General features: G+C 33.3%; 4 protein-coding genes and 1 long non-coding RNA gene across 6 annotated transcripts; 2 read left to right on the plus strand and 3 right to left on the minus strand.

Moving 5' to 3' along the window:
* Window positions 1-1,364: 1,364 nt before the first annotated feature.
* Window positions 1,365-3,184, minus strand: LOC119631710 (mitochondrial carrier homolog 2). 2 transcript variants are annotated; one of them, XM_038024155.1, is made up of 5 exons: window positions 2,803-3,184; window positions 2,551-2,719; window positions 2,137-2,467; window positions 1,876-2,054; window positions 1,365-1,787 (listed from the first exon to the last, which is right to left on the minus strand). In XM_038024155.1, exons 1-5 carry the CDS (start codon window positions 3,005-3,007, stop codon window positions 1,709-1,711), a joined length of 963 nt encoding a protein of 320 aa, XP_037880083.1. In that variant the 5' UTR covers window positions 3,008-3,184; the 3' UTR covers window positions 1,365-1,708. The 2 variants fall into 2 exon arrangements, with proteins under 2 accessions (XP_037880083.1, XP_037880084.1); XM_038024156.1 differs by having other exon boundaries at window positions 1,696-1,787; window positions 2,137-2,455.
* A 2,100-nt stretch (window positions 3,185-5,284) lies between these two features.
* On the minus strand, window positions 5,285-9,856 carry LOC119631807. The gene is made up of 4 exons (XM_038024323.1): window positions 8,571-9,856; window positions 8,013-8,513; window positions 6,909-7,874; window positions 5,285-6,840 (listed from the first exon to the last, which is right to left on the minus strand). The coding sequence occupies exons 1-4, from the start codon at window positions 9,729-9,731 to the stop codon at window positions 5,299-5,301; spliced, it is 4,170 nt and encodes a 1,389-aa protein (XP_037880251.1). The 5' UTR covers window positions 9,732-9,856; the 3' UTR covers window positions 5,285-5,298.
* Window positions 9,857-10,483: 627 nt separating this feature from the next.
* On the plus strand, window positions 10,484-11,858 carry LOC119632298 (tRNA pseudouridine synthase-like 1). The gene is made up of 4 exons (XM_038025136.1): window positions 10,484-10,744; window positions 10,811-10,939; window positions 11,003-11,317; window positions 11,371-11,858. Exons 1-4 carry the CDS (start codon window positions 10,623-10,625, stop codon window positions 11,834-11,836), a joined length of 1,032 nt encoding a protein of 343 aa, XP_037881064.1. The 5' UTR covers window positions 10,484-10,622; the 3' UTR covers window positions 11,837-11,858.
* LOC119632299 (dual specificity protein phosphatase 19) lies at window positions 11,824-13,770 on the plus strand. Its single transcript, XM_038025137.1, has one exon. The coding sequence runs from the start codon at window positions 11,833-11,835 to the stop codon at window positions 12,430-12,432; it is 600 nt and encodes a 199-aa protein (XP_037881065.1). The 5' UTR covers window positions 11,824-11,832; the 3' UTR covers window positions 12,433-13,770.
* Window positions 13,771-13,850: 80 nt separating this feature from the next.
* On the minus strand, window positions 13,851-15,711 carry LOC119632300. Its single transcript, XR_005246767.1, has 4 exons — window positions 15,674-15,711; window positions 15,376-15,493; window positions 15,042-15,198; window positions 13,851-14,849 (listed from the first exon to the last, which is right to left on the minus strand). It is a non-coding gene; the product is annotated as an uncharacterized LOC119632300 (long non-coding RNA).
* Window positions 15,712-20,046: the final 4,335 nt, after the last annotated feature.

Here is a 20,046-nt window from a genome sequence, read left to right on the forward strand (position 1 = left end):
TGTAATCTATAAACAACATGCATATACCTCATCTCATTTAAATCTAGCTATTATTGATAATTGTGCACGCGTTCTAAATCTAATTTTGATGAGAGTGATAAGGAAAAAAAAATTAAGTTCAGATTTGTTGTTTGCTCTTTCGATTAAATTCTGGTCTGATAATCGGGAACTTTTCGTATACAAATATGAAATGAAACAATTATATCTAAATTGGGTACGACTACATACATACTTTTATATGTTCCCTAGAAATATGTAGCCAATCTAACATATATCCACTGTGTATGATGGAAGTAAAAGTTATTTTTTAAAAACTTCAAAGTAATTTTAAATAATTAAAATAATAATATTTTTAATTTTTAAATCAAAACCAATCAAAAAAATGTTTTCATTATTAAATCTTAACTCTTTCGAAGCTGGGAGACATTTTGTTGCCTTTTAAACCTACTTACTGTACATTAAGATTAAGGTGAAGAGAAACTTGTATTAAATCTGGTCGTGAAAGTAATGTCAGCAGTTTATCCTAATTGTCAAAAACAATTTCAGAATTGACCACTGTAATCTAATTCAAAACATATCTAAGAAAATTTTCAATTTTTTACATTAAATTTTTTACACTTTTCAAAATTCTAACAACAATTGCATGCCTTGTTGGTTGATAAATCGCCTAAGAATCGAATCCATGTATCCAATTAATATACCATCCCAGGATGATATTATAAAAGAATTCTTCGCCATATTTATGTATGTGCAAAAAAAAAAATAAAAAATAAAAAAAAAGAGGAAAAGATTTATAACAATTCTTGCTTGCATTTACGGCTTCTCATAGTATTTTCAATGTGACGTGAGATAAACACTAATTAGTTGTGATTAGAAATTTTCTTGCAAGTTTTTCTAATAAAACATTTCAGCACTTTTGACTCACACACGCTAACATATAAATTTATTGATTAATTTTATATAAAGTTATCTAAATTTTCATTATTTTAAAGTTTATAAACGCACACACTTGATGTGAATACTCGTTCTGCCCAGAATCTACTAAATACTATTTACCGGAAAATTGTGTTTTCTCATACATGAGCGTTTTCCTTTGTATTCTATTTGTAGGCTTTGGAATTTTTTTTTTTTTTCTTTTTTTTTCAATATTGAGCGTATTGAGAGTTTTCGTGTGAGTGCGGAAGGCAACGACATTGCCAGGCGTTCATGGCTACGCTGTACCAAATTAGAGATATATTGTTTAAAGAGAATATTCAATCGCATTGTGGCGTACATTCTTTTCAATTTTTCCTGGCCCCATGTTTATCTTAAATAAATTATATCCTCAATTGTTTAAAATGTTTTAAATGTAAATTTTTATTATATTTTTTTTTTTTTTTTTTTTTTTGTTTTTTAATTTTAATAAAGGACAATCAGTATCGTATAAAAACAGTTTAAACGGAAAATTTTAAGAAAATTGTGATTGCATAAGCAACCCCGTAGGCAAAGACTTTGACATGTCCTTTTCACAAAATTTTGCTTTACAATACAATATAAGAAGTTCAGTCCAAGATGAATTTGTTTTTTCTTTCTTTGCTTTTTTAATAACAAAAAAAAAAAAAAATCAACGGGCATAGTTAACTGAGACATAAAAGAGACAGGTAGTGGTAGAAAATGCATTCAAAAATCTTTTCTTTTTAAGAAGACTTCCCATAATTAACAAAAGAATTTAATTGTATTTTGCCAATGCTGGCAGCGGAACATAGAGAGTGTTGCGTGTCAAAGGTTTGCCAAGACCAGCAGCAGGTCTAAATATATTTTAAAAGAAAACAAAAGAGAATGAACAGAAAAATTGTAAAAAAGAAGTTTGACCTGAACTTTGAAATTTAGTCTGACCTGCAAAACATGGAAGCGCCTCGCTTCAATTCTCCTCTGGCCGATAGATCACCGAAGCAATCCATCCAGTTTTTGTATGCCGGCATGAACGGAGGCTGGCCAGCCACCAAACGTGATCCCTGCACCGTCATGCAAGTGGTAACCACCACGAAAGGATACAAAATACTTGAAAAAGCAAACTATTAAAAAAATAAATCAAAAACAAAATAAAGCCATTAAAATTACTATGTTCCGCGAGCAATTTTAAAATTATTTTTTAACCTGTGTAACTCCGGCGCTATATTGGCGAGCAATTTTATCCTTTATAACATATTTATTCAATAAATATACTGTCGTACTAGTCAACACTACGCAGGCAACATCACAAACCAACTTTGGCATTAAGCCGGCGAAGAAACCCATAATGCCTTCGTTTTTATAAATTTCGACGATAGAACCGAGAATAGAGTGGTAAAAGGTTTCACGTCCAATGAACTGTGCCATCATACGAATCGTAATGACGTGAAAAGGGTGGGAAACAACAATGCCGGATACACTAAGGACTACATCACGTTTTAAATTTACTTTGAATTGTAGATATCTAAACGAAGCTCAGAATATGTGAAAAAAGAAATACATGCAATATCATAAGAACAGTGTAAAAGATAAGAAATCAAGGTAGGAGTAAATACTCACAATGCCTCGCTGCTTAAGGGCTCATCATCCTTTTTGTCTTCCATAGGTGCTAAGCCTAAGCGATCAGCTATCTTTTCACTAAGCACCATACTAAAAACACATCCCACCAATTTCGGAGTAAGGCCACGATAGCATCCATAAAAGCCATCAGTTTTACGTATATTTGCAGCTAAACGTGACGGGCAATGTGTAAAGTTTAATTTCAATTTTTTTTTTTTTTTTTTTTTTTTTTCATATAAAGTAAATGCTTACTGTATTGAAATATATTAGGTAACACCATGATAGGTGTACCAAACATTGATTTTCCGGGCACCGGTGCCGTCGGTTCATAACCTAATTGTATCAGGACCTTAGAATATTCTAACGGGTGCAGTGCAGCGCTTACTGCCAAACGCATCCCAAAGCGCACCCATTCAGCTACTTCTTTATTAGTATTTTCATTAGCGTCGGTGGTCATTTTTTATTAATTATTGGCGATTAATTTTTCAAGTTGTTGAAATTTTAATTTATTTAGAATTTTGTTAATTTTTTCCTCGCTGTTTTTTTCCTTTTTTTATATATTTTACTTTCGCGACAAGCACCTTATTACGGAACCGGTCAATAAGATATTTGTTCAATGATAACAAACAAAAAAAAACTGAAAATTTTCTTGTCAAAGTGACAGTTTAGAAAAATTTTCTCGTAGCTATGTCGTTTTATCCCATTAAGTCAGAGATGTAACATTAACATATATGAATATCAATTTTGAAATGATTGCAAAATTTTATTGCAACAATGAAAGTATGTTTACTATGCTAATGACGTATAGACAAAAATATTTATAGAATGTATGCAGTGCCAAATAAATCAAGTTAAAAGTTCATATATAATATAAATATAGGAAATACGTTCAAAATGATTAACATTTTCAATAATCATAAAATTAGTCGCTATTTAAAATGAGATGGTGGCACTGTCAGCAATCTAGTTCTCGGTAGTTACAAAATTATCGATATGTAAATATCGAACAGAAATGTAATGAAATATTGATCCCAGTATGTAATCCATGTTGCATTTATATAGTTAATACTACACTAAAACGTGTTGTTGCGCGCTCTTTTTTGTACGATTGTACGATCCCTATTCGCCGCATAAAAGACAACTTTTTTTAATTAGCTACAAAAAGTAGTTTTCGCAGCACAATCCAAAAGTATTTTTTTATGCGGCGAATGGGGAACGGACAATCTCATAAAAACAGATTTGAGTGTGCTTTATAATTCGAAAAAAAATTAATATATGTATTATTATTGTCGAAGGTTATTTTGTAATATTTGCACCCTACACTACTTTTGGTACGGAACGTACTAAGTCTTGACGGGTATATGTAACATCAAAAAGAGCTTAAGATAGATCTGCCTTTTATGATATCAATCGATTCGGAAGCATTTTTTTAATTTTTTTAAGTCTGTCTGCTTTCAGAGGTATGGCCATGTATTCTTTAGTTCAATCTAGAAAGCGCAATAATAGCATAGTTTGATTAAATATGGTACTCTGATTTGCTTTGCTAGCGAAACGAACACTTTTGAGAACTTATTGAGGCGGAGCACTATCGCGACTTATTTTCAAAAGACAATTCTCAAAATTTCTACGAATAATAGCATTTCGGCATATTAAAAAGGTGGAAAAAATTTGGACCGAATGAATCCATTTTTTCAATCCGCTTGCATAAGTATCATACAGCAAGTTTGAAATATTTCATGGTGAAAGTTGGTTCATAATGGTAATTCGGCATGACAATAAACTGTAACATATTTAGATCCCATAGGTTTAACTTTTATACCCTCCTCTATATATATATATATATACATAGGGACTATCAAGAAAAATAGGTTTTTATTCGACAAAAATTGTACAGTTTTTTATATTTTAAGATAAAAATTGTCCATGTGATAGTAATTTAAAATAAAAGTTCGCTGCACCAAATATGAACCACAATGATCTAATTTTTAAATTCTACCACAAACTGCCTCATCTAGTCTATGGTGAATATAGGTGAAGAATAAAAATAATATTAATATTGCTAAAATTTGACCCACCTAAGTTCAGAGGCCAAGACCAGCAATGATACGATTGCATTTTGGATTGATGGTATTCGATTGCTTTCGTATCGCGTTGAGCTTCTCGTTCATTGCTGTTTTGCATAAATTTGTCTATTAATATGCTGCTCAAACAGGCCCTAAATACCACATTTCTAGAATAATTTTTCATAGAGTTTCTAGTAATCTTACATTTTCATTTTGTGTCGTTCTCCGAAATGTTTTTGTTAATTCCATATTCTCTTATCTCTTCTCATCTTTTATGGCATCAATAGATGCGATATAAAGCATCGAAACTAAGTATTTGTTAGCAAAATATTTTTGCAAATATTTGGGAATTTCTGATATTAAGGAATCTTTCCATATCATTCGATTTGATCAAAAATGTGCTTTTATAACAAAGTATTTCCTTTATTTTTCCCCTTTGAAAATGATGCTCGATAGCTATTTTGTTTTCGAGCTAAAATATGACATTTTACGTAGGATTATCAAGAAAACGCTCATACGCTCTTGAGTACAATAAAGCGAATTTTCGCAATGTCAATAAGCCATTCCAGTCTGTTACTTAAAAGCTACCAAACCTTCAATTAAAAAAAATGAATTAAAAAAGGTGTAAATAATAAAGAGTTTAATAGTAATCACATATATTTATTTTAGAACGTTAAGAAAAAAATTAAGAAAAAGGGTCGTTATCATTTACGCAGTTTTTAATGGAATTGTACGTTTCGAATAAATCTTCTTCGCTATCATTATCCGAATCGGTTACATCATCCGAGGCAATAGGAATAGCGGAGCTTGAAGGCGTCGTTTCTACTCTGTCAATCTCACCAATATCGATGGCGTTATAATTATACGTCAACCAATTAGGCTTCGTTGAATCTTTCAAGAGTCTTGGCCAGTTCATGCAAATACCTTTAACCAGGAGTACTACAACATTGAGACCACGTAATTCATGAGAGACTAATCTGGGTTGAATAATACCCATAAAATGTAAAATTAACACATGTTCTTCGCCATGAATGTCGGCAGTAAAATGTAATTGTTTCGAAGTTACTTGCAAATAATAATCCTTGATATCAGGAGCGTATATGGAGAGGATAATTGTGTAGTTCGTCTGATGCCAAGTAGTTTGGGGACGTTTATGCAACGCGCTCAAAGATGGCAAGCAGGGATTATCTTGCGATGATAAAAACAATTCTTCCCTGTCTTCGTGTTTAGCTTTTTCTGGAAGTGTATTAAACTCATTCACTGATCTGGTTTCTTCAGTTATCTTAACGACTTCTTTAGATACTTCAGCAGGCTCGTCAGACATTCCTTTTTCTTGGTTTAGCAATTCCCCGACACTTACTATATCTAATCCATCAGCATTCGCTATCCATTCAATTAATTCAGTAAACGTAAGGAGTTTATCAACGACATCTTCTATGTCTTCATGTTGCGAACTTTTCCCTTTCTCCTCAAAATCAATTTCCATTGTTAAAAATTGTTTGGTTTCTGGGTCAGCGATAGCTGCGCCACCGTCCAGCAACATTTTATTAAATAAGGAGGCCTGCTTGAAATCGTTCTCTTCGCTGCATTCATACAACAAGACCGCATAAGAATTGATTGGCAAATTACGGTATGTCAAGGCTTTATTGGCTTTTCTTGAATTCTCCTGTACCGCGGCCGCATATAAATAACTTTTGGTTACGTAAATGCGTTTTGTAAAACAATCCGATTTTATGCCAGCCAAGTTACAATGTATTGCCTGATATGGAGTAAAATTTACAATTGTTCCACTTGTCTCATAAAAGCAATCCTTATATAAATCTTCTGATTTAACATCAACAAAGCAGGCATAATCGCATAGGAAAAATCTGTAAAGACGTTCACTTATCTCATTGCCGTATATACCATATACCTTAGCTCGTAAATATAAATGTTCGTATTTAATTATGCAACTATGTAGATGCTGAAAATCGTAGACCTTTTCATGATTATCGCTGCAGTTAGCTTTTATATTTTCGATGTGCGTGTTTATTAATGCCATTAATTCATCAAACTTTCGCATAGCGGTCCGACTGATTAACTGTACAAATACATTTCCCCAATTTCCATTTTCACTTTCATCACCGATTTCTACTTTTACTAATTCATTTAGAGGTAACTCGCTCCAAAATTCATTAAATTGGCTTAGTTTGTCTTCAACAGATAAGACCTTGTTAACAGGTTCCGGCTACATATTTGAATAGAATGGTAATTAAATTAGAGAAGTCAATAAATATGATTAAACTATTATCTTACTTCATGTCTTGATTTATTATTATCGCTCGGAAATGTCTGCCAATTCTCTTCGCGCCCCGCCTCCAGCGCGTCAACAATATGTTCTGGCTGCTCCTTTATATATTGGGTGGTATCATCATCACCAGCCTGTATATTAGTATTTATTACACTTACGCCTCTATCTGGTGCCACACAGACGTTGTCCTCATTGTTTTCAGAAAATGGCAATTCATTAAAATTCATTGAAATTTCACTCATATCCGAATTATATTCATTCCCAAGCGCTTGTGATCGTAATTGCAACAAACCTTCTTCACTTGCTATATCACATAAGCTCTTCCTATCACCTTTATATTGTAAAGCGAATTGGTTTGCAAGCAAGGCCAATTTTAAGTTTACGATTTGCACATAAGTGCCGATCGTCTCCAGTTTCTCCATGACAACTAAATTGTTTGTCCATATTGTGGAAGCTAAAGCAAAATTCACATTAATATGCGTTACATGTTTCGCTTTAATGTCATCCATAATCCACTTTCGCACTTGTTCGGTATCTATTGGATCCCACGTACGTTCATTATCGTAAGGTATCATATTCATTAGACGTATATCGATCGCCTGATAGGGGAAATCTTTAAACTCAACCGGACAAAAGAGAGTCTCACTACTTCGCGCTGACTTTATGACTACGCCATCATCAATGAGCTTGAGTGTAAGTTGTAGAGAGTCCGAAATCAAATTTGCATTTTTGGGCAATGTAGGTATGTCTAGTATGCGAGCCCTTCTATAGGCATTCCAATATCTATAAACACAAATATCACCGACTTTAGGTGGCCAGTGTTGCACTGCATTATTTGGATCGTGGTAATATAAATTAAGCCGAACGGCAAATGGTGCAACTTTTCGTGAACATCTCACTTCAGACCATTCCTTGCTACATGGACTTTTATGTTCTACTAAACGGGCAGCATAGTGTGTGGGTGAAAATACCTATTTTATACAAATATATAAAGGGCAAATTAGCAAAAGTAATGATCAATTTTATAATCTTGTATACTCGACCATCATGTGGGCAAGGTGACATTTTTTTGACGTACAAACTAACATAAAAAGATATTCTAATTGTACCTGAAGTATATGAATGCGCAATTCACCGTTCATGGGTATGCCTTCTTTTTCAGTAACAACGTCCAAACTAGTTATTTCGTGGCGCTTATCACAACGCGGCTCATCGCATTCACGAAATTCTAAAATATCCGAACATAGCTCGACACCTTCACGTACACGTGCTTCAGCGCGTTCTTTCAATAGACTTTTTACCACCGCTAGTATATTCGCGTGTACATTTTGGTCATGCATACGCATAAAATGGACTAAACGAGGCAGTTGTTGGTTATTGTCCTCATCCAAGAGTATTAGAGAGCGAACTTTTTTGGAATGATGAACATTATCCAATATGTTTTCAAAGTTGTTAACTAATCGATTGTCGTAACTTTCGCGTAAAACTGAGAAACGTTTAGTGAATCGAGTCCATGACGGTGGCATGGAATAATGTATTAAATATTGCGCATTTCGAATTTGAAGTTCAAGTAACCCAGCATCAGTACAAACGAGAATCTGATTCGATATCTACAGAAAATTAATTTTTAATTATTTCACATTTTATTTCGCTTATAAATTTCTTACCTTATATTTCCATTCATTAATTAGGATACGCTCTTGTTCAGTGGAATGATTATGATAACAAATTCCATTATAACCATATTTTCCTAAATATTGCATCACCCCTTCGACCTCATCGTTTTCGTTACATATGATCACGGTACGTATGCATGCGTGAAGAGTGTCATTGTGGTTTTTAAGGAAAGACCGTATGGCTTTGTTTTTCTCCAACTTAGCACGCAATATGATTGAAAGCTTGGCTTTACCGTAAACAGCAGCTTCTAAAAAATCACCCATCAGTAATAACGGCTGATTTGAGAGACGTAAAAGCTTTATAAACCAGTCGTTCCAGCTACGAGAGGTTACCACCACCTGAGTTGCTAATGTCATTGCTTCCGTCTTTTTGCATATTGTTAATAAAGCTTTAAGAGCTGGTTCGAAATCATCCAGGGCTCGCGATAATATCAAGTCCATGTCGTCGATAACAATGCGCTTTAACCGTTCCGGATGAATCAAATCACTTTGGTTATCATTAAGTAAGCGTAATAAGCTTGCAGGCGTTGCTATCAATATACCGCAGCTGTTCAATAATTTAATTTTAGTTTCTATAAAATTACGTTGGCCGAAAGAGGCAACTACCACGGAATCTTCATTTGTCAGGCCATATAATAAGCGTCGGCAATGATCAGCAATTATCTGCCCATATTTCGCGGATGCAACTAAAACGATTGCGACCGGTCCATAAGTGAGATCCAAGTCGTTTACATCATAATAAGTATCATTGCACAAAGCAGGTAAATATGACCAGGTCTTACCCGATTTACTCGGGTTGACGACAAACAACGAATTATTTCTCAACAAGTGCGGCCAAGCATATACTTGTACGCGAAATATTTTGTTTATACCCGCGTGCAGCAACTCATCATGTATCTGAGGCAAAAATCGGGCTTCATTCATTGTTTTCAAACTCTTTATAGGTACATTTGAATGCGCTAGTATCTCAGGTTCCAAAGATCCTATTCTCGTTTCGTACTTGCTAAAAGATATCATTTCCTTCTTTTTGATATGTATAATAGTATCATCATTTGTTACATTTTCCTCATGTTTCTCGTTGGGTGAACCAGTATTTAGCTTAGCATTCTCTGGTTTCGCCAACGTGACAGAGGTGCGGCTTAGACTCGCCATATTATCGTCGTGCAACTGCTGCTCGGAATCAACTCGTTGACACACCTTTTCAATTTGATCAAATTGAGACCTAGCTGATGTGAATCCACCCCGTTGGTTGCAAACCTTCAAGTCTTTTTTTTTTTTTTTTTTTTGGTATGTTGAACAGAGATGGACTAAGCCAATAGATTTGTGGCTTATATGTCCAAAACCTTCAACTCGAGTGTGAATGAAATGCGAAAGTAATAGAAATTATAAATGCAAAATTAGAACGAAAAATCAGCTGATTTGATAAAGGCAGGCAGTTACTTCAAATGCCTAAAGTTACCAGCACGAAAAATTTCATATAAATTGTTATACAAGTTAAATATACTGAAAGACTATCTAAGGATGTCAAACGTCCTGCACTCAAAAATAAGATGCTCGGCAGACTCAGTAATATTGCATTCTTCACAGATGTCAGAGGAGGAGACTTTGATCATTTTAAAATAAATCTTGTCGTAAGTGTGATTACTCATAAGACGGTGAAGAACTTTAAATTCCCATGTTGTAAATTTTCCTTTAGGTAGAAGTGTGGGTGTCAGAAAAGGGTAAATTTTGTAGAAAATTTTATTTACTTTTGCTTCAATTTTAGTTGTATATATTATTATTATTATTATTATTTTAATTTTAGACTAATGAGTTGAATTCTTAGACTAAAAAAAGAGACATTGAGCACTAGCAACACAAGCTATCGGCTCTAGTTGTATATATATTCTTGTTGTTTTCTTTATTTTTACATCTTAAGCCATGTGTTCTTGTTAACATTACGTCAATTTTTTAATTTTTTTCTTAAGAAATAGTGTGGTGAAACGACGTCTCTTTGGGACTTTTTAATATAAAAATAGGAATCACACGTTATTTATTTATATTATGTTAATACGTATTGTAGAGGTGCCGTTAAAACAGCTGTTTACATCGTCTTTTATAACGTGTTACTTCAAAATCATGTATCGTTATTTAATTGAATTATCCTATATGGGAACAAGATTTCGGTACTTTTATTCGTACATACAAAATAACAATAAACAATAATAAACAAAGCTTTATTTTTTTAAAAGGGGTATGCAAAGAAACATAATTAAATCGGGTAAATTGAGTATAGATACCACAACAGTACAAGGATGTCTAGAGTTGGCGTTGCGAGTATTCCGCCCGGTAAATGAAATAAACACTATACTTTCAAGTCGGTACGGTAAATTATCCTAGATATTGATTGACGAGGCTTTTTGTGATGCAAACAAATATTACAGTACTGACTCTGGTGTTCACGCTTTGCATACCGCAATACATGTAGATCTTCAACGTTGCGATAATACGCCTTATGATGTTCAAGCGATAACAGGTGTGTTAAATCGCACTCTAAACAAACAGAGTTTGCCTATACGGATTCTAAATACACGCATTGTACCGGAAACCTTCCATTGTCGTTATAATGCTTTAGGACGTACGTATTTATACCGCATCGCAGTAGCGAAATCAAATCTTGTAACTCCAAATGGTTCAAGAAATAAGAATTTTGAAGTTTATTTACCCGTTGAGGAGTTAGATCGTTGCTTTTTTATACAGTGAGTGAAAAAATCATTTGCATACCAATTTTTCTTAAAAGTACAGTTTGCAGGGATCCCAACTTTGATGTGCAACGTTTTATAGAAGCCTCACGCTTATTAGTTGGCCGTCACGATTTTCGCACATTTATGAGTACCGTTCGGGACAAAAATGCCCGCGCTTCACATCCCATGTTCACTGTGCGTGATATCGATGAAATTAATATAAAACCTGGAAAAACTGTAGCTGTTGGTAGTAATGCTGAATTAGCAGAAAGTCTTTACAATTACTGGGATATCGAAATTAAAGCGAAATCATTTCTGTATAAACAAGTACGACGCATGGTCGGCTGTTTGGTGGCAGTGGCTACCAACCGCATTAATGAAAAATCTCTTTACGAAATGGTGACCATACCTTCCAAGAATAATTGGGATCATCGAGTTTTATTATCACCAGCATTTGGTTTATATTTAAGTCGTGTTCACTATAACGTCAAAGATATGGAATTTCTTGCTAACGACCCTGAAACATCAACATGAGTCTCCTGCAACAATTACAATTAAAGCGTCGAAGTCTAAAACCGACGCATACTATCATAACCACCAACACGGGAGAACGTTTTCGTAAAACCTCTCGCAGTGAAGAATTAGTAAAATTAAGCGGACTTTCATTTGGTTTTGTTGTGGATACAAAGCCGGATTTAATACCAAACTGTATTTTGGAGAATTTTCTTTATTTGGGCTCTCAGGATTCAGTAAATAAGGAAACTTTACTTAATCATAATATAACTAACGTACTTAGTATAGGCATTGAAGTATCTTCTTTGGATTTAATCAAGAACATAGCCAAGTTGTTTGTACCTTGCCTAGATTTACCAGAAACATTATTAGTTGATGCTGTCTTCTCTAAAAGTTTTGATTTTATTGAAGAATGCCGTCTAAATGGAGGCAAAATATTAATTCATTGTAATGCTGGTATAAGCCGATCACCTAGTGTTGTAATTGCTTATTTAATGCATTATCGTGGAATGGACTTCCAAACGGCCTATAAATATGTGAAAACCAAGCGGCCATGCATACAGCCAAACGAAGGATTTTTAATACAATTAAAAAATTACAATAAGGTAATAACTTAAGCACATTTAGACAAGTAATTAACTGATATAAGTAATAATGAACTATAAAAAGATTTTCTTAGTAAAATAATAAACTATCTTTACATCTATCGTGCATAGAATCACGTGTAAAATTACCATGAAATCGATTTGCCTAAATACTTCTTTTCATCTATTTTTTACGAGCCATATTAATAATTGTGAGTTCTGCCCTTTAAGGCCTTTTCTAATGGGGCGTCGATTGGTTGTAAAAACCCACCGAATTAAGCATTTTCGATAGTATTCGCCCCTGAATCAAAGTACGTCAGTGTTCCATAAGTTGCCCTTCACAAGTAAATACGTGCCACATACCAGGTATTGCCACGCGCAATTTATGATTTCATACTGTGTCTTCAGTTGATCTAGAACCTACCAGACTTGCATACTAAGCTAATGAGTGAGATTATAGTTAAGTAGAATAATCTTAGAATGTGATTTGTGATAGCTCATTCAATCAATTTCGGCAACTTTTAAATTGTGCCATTTCGTTCTACCCTGCCTTAAGTGACCAACTAATTGGAAAAAGTGAAATCATAAAGAGTTTAGTATACTTTTCCTTTTTGGTTTATATCTACACCTTCGTCTATCTTTATGCATGGACATTACGAAAAAAGCAGCAAAAATTATTTTCACTCACTCATTTGTTCCGGTTCTGAAAGGAAAAGTTTAGTTAGACAAAATATCACGACTTACATATATATGCGCACCATGCGATGTAAGTGATACGGCTAGACATTTAGTCGGAATCCAATGGGTAAAAGTAGGAATATATGATTAAGGAAGCCACAGTTTTTTCGCGAATCGAGTTTTAAACCGAGCTTAGAAACCACTTTAACGAACTCTATTTCTTCATTTAACATTTTAACGCGTGGCAAGGGATGAGAATCGTACTTAAAAGCTTGAGATTTACTTGAATTCAACTTTAAGCAATTAAAGTTTAAGGTTATTTAATACAGTCTTATAATTCGAACACTGACTGATAATGAAGGCGATGCCTCATCCTGCTCTGTGCAAGTTTTTTTATGGTCAACAACATTCTCAAAAAACTTCTCAAAGCATGTTTCGGTTGCAGGTACAACGTCAATTGATAATCGGTAAGTAAAATGGCCAGTCTGGCGTTTAAGAAAGCTATGCGTAATAAGATAATTTCTTTAAAATAAATCTCTTAATTATAATTATCTTCCCGCTACTAACATTAGAGGCTTTTAAGCTCTTGCAAGCCAAGTTCTGCTTCTGTTTATAACAATCTCAGGTTTATCGCTTTTTTATATATACATAGGATAACCACATTTTTAAGCTAAAAGATCACAGAGTTACAATTATAAACACAATCGCTAAAGTGTGATTAATAACTGACTATTATGATGTTGCAGTCAGGCACTGATATCACGATTACCTAATAAATAAAATGCATCACAAGAACGTAATCGCATTCGTTAACATCTTAAATGGAAAGACAATGGAAATCATACATAGTGAAGAAGCCGTGAATTTGTACAAACGTATCACTCTTACACTGTCACCTGCGACTAATTATCGAAGAATCTTGTGATAATCTAGTTTAAATGAAATTCTCTATAATGGCATGGCATTCTACTACAATTTGTCTAGATTGCAGATACCTGTCAATGGTAATGATTTGTAAAACCGTTGTTTATAAATAATAGCAAACTTAGAAACTATTTACTACATATTTACAACTGCGTATTTTAAATAAAAATACAAATCTATTTTAACGCATTTTTAAATATTATTTACATCATCAACTTGAACATATCTCATTAACAGAGTTTAAAGCGAATATCGTAAAAAAACATAGTCCAATGACACTAACTTCATGTGAATGCAAAGATGTCGTATGAATAGATTTGAGAATAGCATTTAGAATGAAATGATTAAGAATTAACAAAGCAACCATACCGATAAGCCAATATGGTTCAGTTTGCCTGAAGGCAATACTCGTTATGATCGATATATTCCATACCATAAAAAAATTGTTTAAGTGTAGCTTTATAGATTCGCACTTAAAATAATTTATAATGATAATTAATGATGTCAGAGCACAACTAATCAGAAGCAAAAACGAATTGTAACGTTTTGTTAAAATAGCTACATCGAAAGTATAAAGCACAAGTCCAATCAATTTAACTAATAGGTTTAAAAATGCACTGGCGGTGTGTAGCGTTTTCCCTGCATATGGATGAGTGTGACATAAGACTCCAAACAAGCTGTACACAAATGTTATTGTAAAATTAACGTAGGAATTTGAAGCCTTAATGTTAACATATTTTAGAGCCCATACTGATATTATTCCCAACGCAAAGTGTGCGCTGCACAAAATAATGTTTGAGTCCAAATTTGTATTTCGTCTCATGGATGGTTCAATCTATGAGGAGTAACTGCAAACAAAAATTAAAAAAAAAGAAAAAGCAAGGAAGAAAGCGAATCAACATGATCTTTTAGTTTTTAAAGCTACATACACTACTTAGAAAACCAAACAAATATTTTATGTTATACATGAAAGAATCGCAAACTCTACAACTGAAACAAAATATTGCACAAACATATTGCAAACATTAATTTGTATTTACCGATACTCCTCAACATCAAAAAAACGAAAATCACTAATTGATCTTGTAGAACTAATTAACGCAAAGAGTTTATATCACATTCAATCTGACACATAAATGCACACATAAGAAGATGAAGAATGTTGATAGCAAGACATTTCCGCAATGAAGTTTTAGCCTAAGATGAGAATGAGAACGAAAATAAAAAAGTCTTTTCTTTCTTCTTTACATAAAGTTATACTTTTCTCGACTTTTTTTTCATATACGAGATACAAAATACCGTCAAAGCTAATACTTTTTTTCTTATGAAAAGTTAGAAATAATTTCGACCATATTTGTAAAATTTTTCGTTTACCTTTGCGAATTCATTTTGAGCTTGAAATTCTGGTGCAAAAAGCTTTTATATTATAATGAATGCTTTCCCCTACCAAAAATTGGACTAGCGTTGGTGAATCACTTTAGTAGATCTTGATCTGCCCACATAAATAAATATAAATATAAAATAAATAAAGTTCGCATAATATACGTACAAAACAAAATTTTACTATATCTACCCAGTGTTGCAAGAATTGTAGCAACGCCGTTTTCTTCCGAATGGTGGGAATGATTGAAATGTTTAGGATTTTTATCCCTCTTATTCTAAGCATACTAACCACAAATTTCTGCTAAGCGTCGGTAAAAGTGGTTTTATTATCCTTTTGTGGTTTTCTGGGAAAACGTGATTTATTCTTAAGCAAGTCACTGAGCAATTGACTTGAACTTTTTCATCTCCAACAGTATAAAGGCAGAATTTGCAATAATCTAAAATAGTTATAAAAAGGAAAGTGCATAGAAAACGGAAGAAAAAATAATTGCAATACTTTTATACAACTTTTTGCAAAATAATCAAAGGCAGGCCTATGAAAGGAACTGTACTTTTTTCTTTACAAATTTATTTATTAATCAATTCAATAGATTGCAGCGCGAAAGATTGCTATATCATTAGAATATGGGTAATAGTTATTATGTGAAATTAGTATATTAATAATTGACCTCAAATTTGCCCTATTTTGTATAGTTTACAATGCCGTTTTACATTTCATTTTGCGGTTTTCGTATATAACAACTCTGTTTTAGCGTAAAATTGATATTGGCGTATTTTGTTATCACTGCCTCATCTTAGAAAATTCGGTAACAGAAATGATGAAAAGCAACTGAAAACACAAATTTTATGACAGTTAAATGGTAACAACGCAAAAGCTCAAAAAGATCCGATTTTAACCATTGCTTGACGGAAACAAATGGTTAGTGATGCATCGGAAATGAAAACTAGAACAAAAAATAAGTCTATAGTAAACAAAAACATTTAACAGAAGAATTACTTCCGTGTCCTCTTTTTTGCGTGTTAATCTTTTTAATAAAAATTTCTAATACCACCTTTATTTAAGATAGATTCAATTGTCGGTTTCAACACTAATATCAGTCAAGGCTGCCAATTAAGAAATAAAAAAAATAGTCTTATTAAATTAGACAGGAGAAAAGTTACTCGGAACAGGACATTTTTTCTTCTTCTTCTTCTTTTATAAATTACACAGGGTTTTATTTTTGCATCTGCTGATTTAAAATGTTGTTTTATTCGCTGTGAATACTTTTCCGGAGAAATTCTAAATTATTTGATCTTAAGTTTTTCGGAATTGTTGTATTATATATATATATTCAAAATCTGATTTATGCGTCATTTTTGCTTATACGCATTCAGATAGATTGAACAGCAATTGACGATTATGCAAACACCGAACATCCTTGAACTACAAATGTCTTACGACTTCTATACAAAAGTTGAAACTTCAATACGTCTGCTTTATCAATATAAGCAACAATCTCAATCGCAACTTTGCCGAATGAAATATCAACAAAGAAAATTCTAATAAAAGTCTAAAAAATATAAAGCTTGGAGCCAATTCCTCCGCTCTACCAGAGAATTGCCGTGGAATAATGCAACAATTGATATAACATTAGTTCGGTGTGAAACGGAAAATGTTGAAATTGAAAAGCATTTAGGGGCAGAAAAGTTTCAAGGAAATACAAGATGAAAATATTGATAACCTACTACTTGCAATTTTTTCTGTTGTACGTAGGGTCACCGAAAGCATATTGATTTACTTATTTTGGTGTTGATACCGAAATAATTGAGATTATTAAAGAAAGCGGATTTATTATTTTTTCGATAGTAAAGTTTTTAAAGGTTAGTAATAATAATAATATTAACGGTTATATTATATATAAAAATTATGATAAACGAACGAAGTAGCAACAATTCTAAAGAATGTAAACAAATAAACATGCGTGCAAAATGCAACAACAAACACGCACGGTACTACTACTACAGCAACAAAATACACGGTACTCATCTCGCAGCAATAAGATACACACGGTGCCAGATTTGCAGCACACACACGCAAAATTAAGAGAAAAATGCTGAAAATATGAAATTCAATTTCTGAGCGTACAATTTACTTTAGTATAAATAATAGCACGTGCATGCCAAATGTAAACAAAAAGTACAGTTTACACACAAACTCACACGATATTAGCTTTACAACACAAACACGCATGGTTCCAGTTATACGGCAATCACACACGAAAGACTTTACAAAAATAGTTGTTTTTTACCAACATCTGTTTTCTCTACAAATTTTTTTGTTTCGTACGTGAATTTGGCAAGTTTTTCTATAGTTTAGAAAGAATGCGTTCATGAAGGTGAAATTGGTAATCGCTTGTAGAATATATTATGAATAAAAATAGTTCTCAATAATATTTATGCTCAGCACAGCGCGAATAATATGAGCTTAAATAAAGATACATTAAACTATCGCATCCATACATAAGTTATTATAAGAGTTTTCTAAAGGCAGTTCATTCGTGTACACTCCTGAAATTTGTCACATCAAATTTATAGATTAAGTCCGAAAGTAGTTGTTAGACTGTTATCAAGTAGTTTACCTCAATTATAACAATTTTGCAATGGAAGAGGTACACCAAGCTGCTTAGTACAGTTTTACATTTTAAGAGTATGTCATAGCTCGTTTCAATCGCGGACCTTCCCTCCCTATCGACGTAAGATGATCTTTAAACACTAAATATCAACAATTCGGCAAATGAGTACACCGCCATCTTAAAGTGGTGGGTAGAAAAAACTCCACACATTAAAAATCTAACGAAATGGATTTTATTAACCACATTTTGAACTTACCACCAAGAAAAAGTTTAAAAACTAAAAAGCAGATTTCATAGACATATCAATTCAGATGGAATTAAGTCAGATCACATAGTTGACTTTTAACGATCTTGGCTGCAGGAAATTTCTCATTTCGTTTATACGCATTTCTAAACGTGAATTGAAATTAAATTTTTATAAAATTTAATTTACATTAATTAAGAAGAAATTTGATTTAACCTTTATAACATTTATGGACTTAAAGACCACTTGAGAAAACTGATCAGAGGTTTTGGACAATCACGGTGGTCGAGTTTCGTCGTTTGTACAGGTACTGTGGAATCATATGTAGAATTATAAGTGAAAATTTTTATCGCTATGTTTATTGAAATTTATAACTAACGACCAAACCAGTCCATTTTTTTTTTTTTTTTTTTTGATTTCGAAAATAGGTTCTCTCAGCTCAGGTTGCAATATAAATGTTAGATGAATAGGATGTGTTAGAATGTATATAAATGTTAGATTAATGATCAATGTTTCGAACTTTTCTGTTTGGACAATGTTCGATTTTAACTCGTTATTAGGAAGACTGGGAAAGGAAAATCTGCAGTGTCGAGTCTCAGTCAAAAATTTCAAATCTTTCACATGAACAAATTATTAATATATTAATAGTAGTATATAATATAAATAATGATGAAGCTGACCCGCTTAAATCGCATATCATAAATTAAGTCTATTTCAACTCTTGACGACGAGTTAACACGATGTATTATTATTATTATTATTATTATTTTAATTTTAGACTAATGAATTGAATTCTTAGACTAAAAAAAAAACATTGAGCACTAGCAACACAGGCTATCGGCTCTAATTTAAATAAATGGATATTAGATAATAAGTTTAGTAGTATTAATAAAGTAAAATATTGAATTGATATTCTGTTCTGAAGCTGATTGTAGAATGTTCAAAGGGTTAATCGTTCCAAATGCAATACTTCTAGCCAAGGAAAAGTTAAGGCAGTCGCAGTGAATGTGCTTTATAGTGAGAGTTTGTCCACAACAGCAGATTGGGGGAGAAGACTTCTTCAGGATCCATTGGTGAGTTGCAATTGCATGACCAAGGCGAATTCTCGAAAATATTTGGATCTTGGTTTTCTCAACATTTGTTGGATATAGAGGGGGAGTTAATTGAGGGTTAATGCAAGAGTAGTGTTGATGATGGTATTGTAAATTTTCTTCTGCAATTTTATCTTTAACTTTTCTTCCAATGTATCTTTGAAGATCCAACTTTTCCATGACATCATCCATAATTAGAGGAGCAGAAGCAGCCGCTCGATCAGCCTGCTCATTTCCCAGTAAACCGATGTGACTTGGTACCCATAACATTTTAATTTTTCCGTCGGGTGTAGTAATTATATTCCTCAATTTGTTGGTGGTGCTCCATCTCGAAGTCGAAGGGTTCCGGGTAGCTTGTAATACAGACAAACTGTCAGTAACAATGACGGTTTTGAGTTTGTTTTTATGGGCAAGGTTGGCAGCGTGAAGGATAGCTCTGGCTTCGGTTATGAAAGTTGAGGTGCTTTCGTGAAATATGTGGTTGAGAAGAACCCGTCCTGTAGCATCTACCACCGCGCAAGCAGGAGGCAGACCAGGAGATTTTGAGCCGTCTGTGTACAAAAGATTCCAACCAGTATTGTCCAATACTTGGGTTCTCTCAGCTATTAGATTCCTGAAGACGTAATTTGGAGTATCTTCTTTCTTGTGCATAGACAGTGAGATGTCAAAAGGGCAGTCTTTCAAAATCCAGGGAGGTTTAACACCAAAAGAGCGG

This window comes from Glossina fuscipes, unplaced genomic scaffold (genome assembly GCF_014805625.2).
Source record: "Glossina fuscipes isolate IAEA_lab_2018 unplaced genomic scaffold, Yale_Gfus_2 1, whole genome shotgun sequence".
Lineage (NCBI taxonomy): Eukaryota > Metazoa > Arthropoda > Insecta > Diptera > Glossinidae > Glossina > Glossina fuscipes.

What these genes read in the sequence shown, in the direction of transcription:
- LOC119631710 (XM_038024155.1), bottom strand. Translation starts at nt 3,007, where the DNA reads ATGACCACCGACGCTAATGAAAATACTAATAAAGAAGTAGCTGAATGG. An exon ending in ATAGCGCCGGAGTTACACAG is followed by an intron (nt 2,055 to 2,136) that starts GTTAAAAAATAA and finishes TTTTTTTAATAG; the next exon opens with TTTGCTTTTTCAAGTATTTT. An exon ending in GGCGCTTCCATGTTTTGCAG is followed by an intron (nt 1,788 to 1,875) that starts GTCAGACTAAAT and finishes AAATATATTTAG; the next exon opens with ACCTGCTGCTGGTCTTGGCA.
- LOC119631807 (XM_038024323.1), bottom strand. Translation starts at nt 9,731, where the DNA reads ATGGCGAGTCTAAGCCGCACCTCTGTCACGTTGGCGAAACCAGAGAAT. An exon ending in TGCGCATTCATATACTTCAG is followed by an intron (nt 7,875 to 8,012) that starts GTACAATTAGAA and finishes TGTATAAAATAG; the next exon opens with GTATTTTCACCCACACACTA. An exon ending in ATAATAAATCAAGACATGAA is followed by an intron (nt 6,841 to 6,908) that starts GTAAGATAATAG and finishes TCAAATATGTAG; the next exon opens with CCGGAACCTGTTAACAAGGT.
- LOC119632298 (XM_038025136.1), top strand. Translation starts at nt 10,623, where the DNA reads ATGTTAATACGTATTGTAGAGGTGCCGTTAAAACAGCTGTTTACATCG. An exon ending in AACACTATACTTTCAAGTCG is followed by an intron (nt 10,940 to 11,002) that starts GTACGGTAAATT and finishes CAAATATTACAG; the next exon opens with TACTGACTCTGGTGTTCACG. An exon ending in GATCGTTGCTTTTTTATACA is followed by an intron (nt 11,318 to 11,370) that starts GTGAGTGAAAAA and finishes TACAGTTTGCAG; the next exon opens with GGATCCCAACTTTGATGTGC.
- LOC119632299 (XM_038025137.1), top strand. Translation starts at nt 11,833, where the DNA reads ATGAGTCTCCTGCAACAATTACAATTAAAGCGTCGAAGTCTAAAACCG.